Raw genomic sequence first — 9,634 nt, 5'->3', positions numbered from 1 at the left:
GCGGTCCCGCTGAGGGCGGGAGCGGTGCGAGCCGCGCGCGGGGCCGTGGGCGCCGTCCCGTTGAGGCGTGCGGGGCTCCCCGCTGGACCTCGGCGTTGTTCCCCCGCGTCCTGCCGCGCCGCGAGGGCGGTGTCTGCGTCCCGAGGTAACTGTCCCGGCCCCGCCGGTCGGCGCGCTCTTTGTCCCCGGGAGCCGCGCACCGCGTGGGCTTTGTCCGTGCGCGGGATGAGGGCCCCCAACCCCGCGGGAGCAGCGGGGCCGCTGTGTGAGTCGCGGTGCCTCCGGGCCGCGCTGCAGCCGCTCCGTCCCAGCCGCGCCGCCCCGCGCTGTGTCCGCTCCCCCACGCCCCGCGGGGCCGTCCCGTCTCCGTTCTCCGTTCAGGGGCGTCGAGAAAGCAAAAAAAAAAAAAAAAACCACAGCGAAGCAGCGCTGCCGCGTTTAGCTAGCGGAGTTTTTCAGCCTTTAGACGGGGGATCCGAAAGCGTTTACTGCAGCCTTGTCCGCAGTGACCGTATCGCTCCTCCGTGCGGGAGCGTCCAATGCGCGCGGGTGCGTGTTCCAGCACTGGCCGGTGCTGCACAGCTGCAGCCCGGAGCCCCGAGTCCTCCCGGCCGTGCGAGCACCTGTGCTTCCCCGCGCGCTGCTGGGCGCTCCGCGGCCGCACCTGGGGCTTCGTGCCCCCCCCAGCGCGGGGTTCGCCGCGGGCGGAGCGGGTGGTTTCGTGTCGGGGCTGTCGCTGCGGCCCCTTCGGCTGGCTGCAGCTGAGCCCGGTTAGCATCGCGTTGCTCACAGGTGTTTTAATCTCGGTGGCTTCGTTCGTCTCTTAGGTTTTAGTCGTAGGTTTACTTCTCCTGTCTGTGCCGTCGGTTGAGGGTGAATGAGGATGTTGGATGTTTTATGCAGTGCATAGCCAGGTCCAGAACTGTTAGCTGCTTTTTTCAGCACTGAAGTATTTGGTTTATCGCAGCTTCTTTTCCCCACGTGATCCCGGTGCGGGTCAGCGATGGGATGGTTGTCATGCCTGAGAAAAGACGTAGCCGTGTGAGTTTGAAGGAGTGTTTTCTTCCTTTTTCACAGCAGTTGTTGCCTCAGTTATGAGGCAGGGCCTCGTGTTTCAGAATTCTTCATTCTGAATTTTTACCGAAGTAGAAGATGTCCGAAACAGCTCCTCGAACAAATTCCAATAAAACGTAAGTACATTTTTTTCCCCTGCATACAGGAATACAACAATTACGGGTCTGTAACGTGAAAGCTTTTGCAGTTTTCTTCACAGAAATGTGTTTTGATGATGCCTTAAAAAACAACTTTGATATTGAAACAGTCTGAAGCAGCTTCTTACAAAAGGTGACACTGACACCAGTGAGTTCACACAGAGAGGGAAGAGAGCTCCTGTGCTTCTCCCCAGGTTTATCAGCACTCTGCTCGAGCTGGTTCTCCACAGATAAAACCCCACAGAAAAGTTCATGAATGCTCCTAAGACTATGGAAACATCCTTGTGGGCTGTATAGCAGACAGGTTCCTTGTGCATATACAGTAACTACACTGGCATAACTGAATGGAGTTGATGTATTGTAATCATCATATTTCCAGAATAATAAGAATGATTTTCATGTCATAAACTGCCCAGTAACCATGCCAACAGCATCATCAAATCTGTAATTAAAAACAGGCGCAGGCAGCTCTTGGTGGACTGTATCATGTTTGCTGTGTTTCTGCACTGGGATCCTGCTCGTGGTACTTAGAAGCATCATTAAGCAATTAGCATGGCATAATGATGTCATTTTGCAAATAACTTAGTTAAATCACGCAAACAGAAAAAACCCAGAATAACACATTAAGAAAGTTGGCTTGCTTTTTACTTTTGCTGTAGAAGCAAATGGAAATAAAGGGTGAAAGGGCATGTAATACAAAACCACAGCTTTAAATAGTTCCGTTTTGCTCGGTGCATGTGAAGTGTTTCATGTGGATGGTTAATGGATCACTGACTGCCACAAGCAATTTATCAGATGGGAGATGAACGTGAAGTTTGTGCACGTAACTGTACCTGCACCGCATCGTGGTGCAAGGCCGTTGTTTCTTGGACTTTTTTTAAACTCTGGGAGACAGTATCACTGTAGAGTGCTTCAGGAATGCAGCTGATTAGATGTTAATTGAGGTTTGCCTAAACTTCAGAAATACCTCCCTGCTGTATGCAGGGCTTACCCTCCAACCATTTGTGCTTCCCCACGATTTCTCTGTTGCTCAACCTTTTTTTCCCCGTGTTTACTGATGAGCATATAGTTACATGTTCTCTTTTAATCAGTACGATCTAATCAACAAAATACATGTTTGAATAATTAGTGCTTTGAGGTAGATCAGAAGAAAAAGTTTGTTCACACTGTGTTATCAAGCGTTCTCTTGGCTGGGTCCGTAGCGTCACAATGAATTTTCACTTTTTAGGGTTAGCAAACCTAAAAAGGTGTTGTTTACCTCATTGGCTTAAATGGGGCTTTCATGAAAGCCCCTTCTAATTTGTGAAGATCTTGTGTGTCTTGCTACCAGAGATGATGCAGGTCTTTTTATCATCTGCTAAATTATCCTGTAGTCTGTTTTGGTTGCTGAAGCATTACAAAATTTCCTTGGGGAAAGCTGAGTCATAATTTAAAACGTTGCCACACCGGGGCAGTTTTCTGGCTGTTAGAAAAGGAGCCTCAGTCTGCCTGCTGCACAGCCCTGCCCCATCTCCCACGAAAGTTCAAGTCTGACTTGCCCGTAGCAGGAGTAGGTTTTCAAGTGTCACAGTGTTCCAAGCTCTTCCTGGCAGTAAAAGGGAATTTGTATCCCACAGAGTATGTTCTTGAATGGCAGAGAGCTGACAGAAGCAATCCCAGTTTTCTGTATGACTCTTTAGGAACAGCAGGAGCAGCACAGCAGGAGGATTCTAAGGTGAAGAGGGGCAGAAGCATTGGGGAGGAGCTCAGGATGCTGAACTGCAGTTCTCTCTTGAAGGAGGAATGGAGGAGCAAGTTTTTGAACAAGTGCTGTATTTTTGATAACCAAACTACTAAAACTAGGTTGGAGCAATGAGGAGGTTGATGCTACTTTGCATCTGCGTATGTTGCTGGAAGCTTATTGTGCCTGGTTTAATAAAGCTCAGTCTTTGCTTTTCAATGATGGAAATATGTAGCTTTGAAACGTTATTTTTAATTGTGCGTGTTTCTGTTGCAGAAAGCATGATGCTGTGAACAGGCAGTGTTGATCTGAGTGATTTGTTCTGACACGTGCTCCGTGCAGTGATACCCCACACTGAACTGCTCTGTTAAGAATGCTGAAAAAATAGTTGTAGGAAGGCAGTGGGTATTTTATTTGCTATTTTCTGTAACCTTGCCTGGAGCAAATCCAATTGATGCAGTGCTGAAAATAACAGTGATTTTTCCTCCTTTGGACAAACACCAGTAACAGCAGCAGAGTTAAACTGATTAGAAAAGACTACAGAGCACACGTTTTCATCACTGAATGTGTGTGAGCAATGTAAATGGGGCCGGTGGGAGTCCTTTGCTTTGTGGGAATTGGGCAGGCTGCTTTCAGATTTCTGCTTCCATCCTTAGGCTTGTCTGTCTCTCGTGGGTCACTTTGGCTTTCTGCCTTCAGCTTTCTGCTTTGCGTGCTGGGAGTGCAGTGCGAGCACTGATCTCAGAATTCTTGATCACCATATAATACATGGCTTGTAAGCAAAAACACTCATTTCCCGGAATGACCACATGCTAATAAAACCACAGTTACTCTAACTTTAACAACAAAAAAAAGCACTTGAGCTGTGCAGATGCATTCCTGGCATAGCCAAGCTGTCCCACTGAGCGGCTCCAGACGCTGACAGATGCTGTCTCACTGCAAGGTGACACCCTGCTGCAGAGAGGATTCCTCGTAAAGCCTTCAGCCAACACACAGTGTTTGGTTTTCATTTTACACTGCAATACTTCCAAGGTATTTTAGGAAGTGGGGGATTACAGGAGTGCGTTGTGATGCAAGTGTGGTGGAAAATGGTAACCAAATTGATTTGAGAAGCTCGGAACTTCTGAAAATCAGTGCAAGGACCAAGCCTCGTAGCAGGAGCGAGTCTGAGAGTGCAAAGTAATGGCACGATGGCCTTTGTCTAATGCTTCCGTCTGTCTGCTCCCTGGGCTTTCCCTTTCGTGCTGGGTGGAGGTGACCCAGTTTGCTGGGCAGGCTGCATTAGGGAGGTCAGGAGTTACTGCTCCTGACCTTGTCTGTAGGGAGCACATAAATAAAGAACTGGACGAACACGAGTGAATAAGTTTAATTATTTCCCTTGGTTGCTGCTGCTAAATAGAGATCGCATAATCACAGCTTTAGTAAACGCAAGTGACTTTTCCCTCTCTTGCATTTATCAGTCTCTTTCAAGTTGCTACAAACCGTGGTTTCAAAGGAGAAAAAGTAAACGTTACCTCCATAGCTGAATTAGTCCATGTGACGCAGAGGGTTTCAGAGCAGATTAAGCGGGCAGAGACACTCGGCTGGGGCAGTGTCTGATCTTTTTTGGTTAGTAGCAGAAATTGTCCTGCGCGTAACCTTCATCCAGTTGAGCTGGGAGCCTCTGCTGTGCTTCGGGTGCTTTGCTGCGCTGTGCTGAACAATGTCCTTGCTCTCACCTGGGGACGAAGATGAACCGGAGCGTTTTGATGGTCTCTCTCTGCTGTACTGGTAGGCTCAGCCGTTCGGTTCTGCTGGCATTTCCTGCCTGTAGTCAGGGACAGTGCCCTTCAGGTCCTTTACGGGCTGTAGCTGCTTTCAGCTGCTGCTTTCTTTTTGTAAGCAGACAGAGGTTATCATTTAGACCTTGTGTAAGTGTCAAGTGATGGCTCATTGCGAGGGGCTGCTGTTATCCCTTGCTAAGTCTAGCTAAGCAGTGCGTAGACGTAAGCGACCGGTGTTTTCCCAGGAGTTCAGAACAGACGAGGGTTCAGAGCTGTGTGTTCTGCTCCGTCTGCAGAAGGCGTAAAGCAGAACTGTTGGCTTCCTCCTATGTGCTGGTAACAAAGTAATAGAAAAGAATATCAGAGATTTCATTTTAATTGCCTTACTGGACCATGTGCACAGAGCTGTGTCTGCTACCATTCCAGGACTTCAGCTGAAATGTTTTTGAATATTTTTTCATAATTTCAGTGTAACAAAGTCACAGTGCACGTTTTGTCTGCGCCTTCTTGTTTATTTCATCTCTTGCCTCTCATCTGTTTCCCTCTGCCTGCTGGAAGCTTGCTCACAAGTGTTTTTGTGTGACTTCCATAGGAGAGAGCAGCAGCATTTAATTGATAAATTAATTTGCATATTTTCCTACAAAGAACGCTGAAATTGTTTTCTGTTATTGCTGCCAGTTGATTCACATTCTCTATATCCTCTCAGAGTGAATTTCACATGAGTTGGATCTCTCTTGCAAGCATTACTCCTGGAAACGTAGCTCCTTTCGTACGATGTGTTCTGTGCCCCAGTTTGATAATATATCGTGATCCTATCGCATATATACTGTGAGCTCCAGAGCCTTTTGAAATACTTAAAATCTGAGATCGAATATTTTCGATCTTCACAAAAATAAACCGCGTAGAGTTGAAGCTCAACATTTGCCCTTGCTTTGAGATTCTCTTTTTTGAAAGCTCTGGCTAAACTAATGATACTCAGTGCACGTGGTGAGAGAGCTTTGTTTGCTGCCATTGGCTCTTCACTGATGCTTTGGAAGATAAGGAGAAGGTGCGGTGTTTTGGATGGACAACATGGCAGTACTGCACGATGGAACTAAGGAAGCTCTGTGTAACTGAGATCTCTGTTACTGAACAGAATACGTATTGAATAATAAATGCCAGTCTGTGGGTCTTTGCAGAGTGCCAGCCAGAGTCCAGCTGCATGAGGAATAGAACAGTGGGAACAGAAGGCAAGATAGGAAAAGGATGGGAAGAATGATTAGGCTGCTCTAATTAGGCTGATTTTGCAAATGCTTGGAAATTTGAGGTTCTGGAACAGGTTGTTGTATTTTTAAGTGCTTACCCCTTGATAAAAGACTCACCCAGTTTTCTTGCACAAAAATGAAAGAAGTTGGCATGTTCTTTAGGGCATGAATTTGTCACCTGGTGCTGGAATTTAGGAACATCTGGACCTTCTGGATTTTTGTCTTCTCTGGCATCACACACTTTAATGACACGTTCTGCAGCTTCACAGAAATATGGGGTTTCAGGCTTGGAGCTGCAGCCCTGTGCTGGATTTGGTGGCGTGGGAGGATTTGGGTCACTGTGTCCTCCACTTTGATCTTCTTTTCCCCGTTAATGAATTCTAGTTGTTCCATTTCACTTTGACATCATGCTCTAGAAAACACTGCTCGTTATCTAATACAGAACAAAATGTGGGTCAGAGCAGGAGAACCTGAACAGTGCTGCTGCTTTTTTCTAGAAGGCATCTGGTGAGTCTTCTCCCAGAGTGGTACAGGGCGAGGACAGAGCGTCTGTGATGCACTGGATTTCCTGTAGTAGTTACCTAAGTGAAAGATCACCATTTCAAAGCGTGGAGAACTCCTCTGGATTTATAGGTCTCACCCCTTTACATTCTCACAGCAGTGTACTTGGGATGAGATTGTGAATGCAGGTTTCAGGGATCTGATTTTGCTTTGTGTACTTTGCTTTGTGCCATCTTGCAGTGCTGGCCTGGGTGGGAGGTGCACAGGGGAGCAGGCAGAGTTTGCAAAGAGGCCTTTTTAAATGGAACAGCGTTGAAGAAAAAGTGAGAGACTTCAGGGAAAAGATTATGTTAATGAATAATCACAGTTAGATGTTAGATATCTTAGAAATCATTTTTGCACACACTATCTTAGTTGTGGTTCTGTTCTAACAGTCGTTACCTGAGCTGAGATGTTGCAGTGTGTTCTTTTGGCCTAACAGTTAAGCTGGTGGGATTCAGAATCCAGCCAGAAATGCTTTTGGAGAAAAGGAAGTGAAGCGTGCTTCATCTTACCGTTACCATCTCGGAGTTCTGATGAGCAGATTGCATTTTCATTGGAGGGATCAAATAATATGGAATTGCCAAGAAGGCTGCTTTGGGTTTGTGTTAGTTCCAAACGCGGTCACTGTACTTTCTTCTGTATTAACTTAGCTTTACATACATTGATTTATTAGGGATTTAACGACTCTTATTTTATTTCCTAGGACAATTATGGGCCCTCATGGAATCAATCGAGCTGTTCACCGCATTTCTTTTTCTGACTGTCAAAATGGATTAGGTAACTAGATGGCACATTCTGTTGATTCAGAGGAAACGAGATCTAAAAGCACCTTGTGAGCTTTGCCAGTTCACAGTGAAGTCGGTTGAAGTTGAATTTATCTGCCTTTTACGGACTTGGCTGTAAATCAGTTTAGCACTGTAGGTGGAATAACCAATTTCTTGCCTGTTTCTTTTGTTGCACAGGAGTTAAAATAATTGGAGGTTACCGGGCACAAACAGCAGAAGATTATGGGATTTTCATAAAGAGAATTCTGCCTGGAGGGGTTGCTGCTGTAGATAGTAAGTAATTTATGTTTTTGTTGCAAACCTGCTGTAAATAAAAAGCTGTCGAAACAATTCTTCTTTACTTTACTGTGTGAACTAGGACATCTAAAAGAGCGCAGTGTAGCCAGGATTCCTGATATTGTAGCTTACTTTAAATTGAAAGAATATATCCTGGTTTATTTCCAAGATATAATACGTTCACCACTCCCCTGCTGATTCATGAATTGCTGTTGATTTCATTGCAGGCCGTTTGCTCGCGGGAGATCTCATTCTGGATGTCAATGGAGAAAACTTAACCGGAGTAACCAATGAAAGGTGTGTGTGTACTGCTGAGGAGGTGTTTACTAGAGCTTGGAATGCTGCTTGGGATTTTTTTGGACCGTGTTGACCACTGATGGAAGACGACTGCTCCACTGAGGTCACTGGAGTTAAAGTAGCAATGAATTCATCCTGATTATGCAAAGCCATCATAGAAAAGTGGCAGGTGTTTAGATGCTTTTGTCGTGACAGAATAAGTCTGTTTCGTAATGTTGTAGCTTATTGAATGTGTGTGTAAATAGCATTATAAGATATTAAGCTGTTACAATATTTTTATAACTATGTGTTGATTGAATATTGGTGAGAGTAAATGATGCAGCTAATGAGTATCATTGTAATGGGACAATTAAGGAGATGTTGCTTAGAAAAAAACGTAGAATGTTTTCTGTAGCTGGATCACCAGAGATCAGTGTGGAGCCTAGTTTTGGAGTAAGATGTAGATCTAAAATTAAAAGTAAAATTACAGTATATGTTGCTGAGGGAAATCCTGAGCAATGAAGCGGATCAGAGCAATGTTCTTCCTCTGACATAGGCTGTTAATTCTGAAGGAGATCCAGGCAGGCAGTAGGATGGACCAGGGAGAGATGGGGACAAAAGGGTGGGAAAGAGAGGGCAATCCCAGGTTATTCCTGGCACTGACTTACTGGTCACCCAGACTCACTCAGTTCTCCAGTGCTTAATTTTTGAGTTATGCTGCTGACAAGCTTCTTTTCTCTGTATCTGGCTGTTAAAATGATTAACTACATAAAGAATGTGTTCATTTTCCCACTATTTTAGCATTTCCCACCTTGCTTGAAACCTTGATGTATTTACTTAATTATTTTCCCTCCTAGGGCCGTTGACATCTTGCGAACAGCTTCGGCATCAAACCACATGTCTCTGCTGGTTGCCAGAGATGAAGAAGCAAAGTAAGAGAAAAATAAAGCCTCGGTTTTGCCTCCAAACTGACCAAGTCCAATGTGACACCTAAGGTTGAAGGGGTCAGGGTTGCACGTGTTTTTCTTTCAGATGAGGATTAATCACAGAACTGCAGCACACGTCACGATTTTCACTGTTATATGTGACAACAATTCATCTTCTTAGTGCCCTGGGCAGGGGGGAATGGAACGCTCGCTTTATCGAGGCTGTTCATGGTGGTGAGCTCTGGCCAATTTCACTTTAATGAAGAGGATTGAAACGTTACGCTACCAGCTGATACCATTATGATTTATTTACAGTAATGGTAGTTTTTTTTTTTTAACACTTCTCACGTTTTAAAATGATAAAGAATTAGGAATATAATAGACTTACAGTACCACAAAGGTGTATTATTTAAGCTGGTCTTCCCTTATGGAAAAAGGCAAATTTGGTTGATTCCCCTCAGGAGTTTTCTTTTCAGTCTCTAATGAGCTCTGAATTAGTTAGGCTAAGTAGGTTAAACTGTTCACAGCAGCATGTTGTCCAAAACCTCCATTGTAAGAACATTTATGTTAAATATTGCTTTAATCTTGTTGTCTAAAGTTAGCCATGCAAACCGATGTTGGCATGGAATCATGGGGAATGTTAGGATGCACATCTGTATCCCCTCCTGACTTACATCTCTGGAGGAAACGGCTGTTACACAACTGTATTTTACAGTCATTGCAAGGGTAACTGCTGTTATTTACTGTTTGTGGGATGTTCCACTTAAAGTAATCTCTCTAAAGGAGTTTTCTCTAAATTCCTTCAGTGTTTCATTCAACTCACCCTTCCTCTTTCTGCTCCTTTATTTTTGTATTTGACAGAAATGTAAATGATTCTCTGCTGCAGGTTC

The 9,634-nt window shown here is 45.0% G+C and overlaps 1 protein-coding gene across 6 annotated transcripts in view; it reads left to right on the top strand.

The window, feature by feature from the left end:
* The window catches only part of STXBP4 (syntaxin binding protein 4), a 58,321-nt gene continuing 48,693 nt past the window's right edge, over positions 7–9,634 (top strand). For 3 of the 6 annotated variants that reach the window (XM_021414624.1, XM_021414627.1, XM_021414628.1), the window contains exons 1-6: positions 7–145; positions 1,078–1,190; positions 7,185–7,258; positions 7,444–7,539; positions 7,770–7,839; positions 8,676–8,750. In XM_021414624.1, coding sequence (XP_021270299.1) covers positions 1,153–1,190; positions 7,185–7,258; positions 7,444–7,539; positions 7,770–7,839; positions 8,676–8,750 — 353 coding nt within the window. In that variant the 5' untranslated portion in view covers positions 7–145; positions 1,078–1,152. Of the gene's footprint in view, positions 146–722; positions 915–1,077; positions 1,191–7,184; positions 7,259–7,443; positions 7,540–7,769; positions 7,840–8,675; positions 8,751–8,915; positions 9,065–9,634 lie in introns of those variants that run through there. The other 3 variants (XM_021414625.1, XM_021414626.1, XM_021414629.1) reach the window with 3 other exon arrangements.

This window comes from Numida meleagris, chromosome 17 (assembly GCF_002078875.1).
Source record: "Numida meleagris isolate 19003 breed g44 Domestic line chromosome 17, NumMel1.0, whole genome shotgun sequence".
Lineage (NCBI taxonomy): Eukaryota > Metazoa > Chordata > Aves > Galliformes > Numididae > Numida > Numida meleagris.
This window is presented reverse-complemented; position numbering and strand designations above follow the sequence as displayed.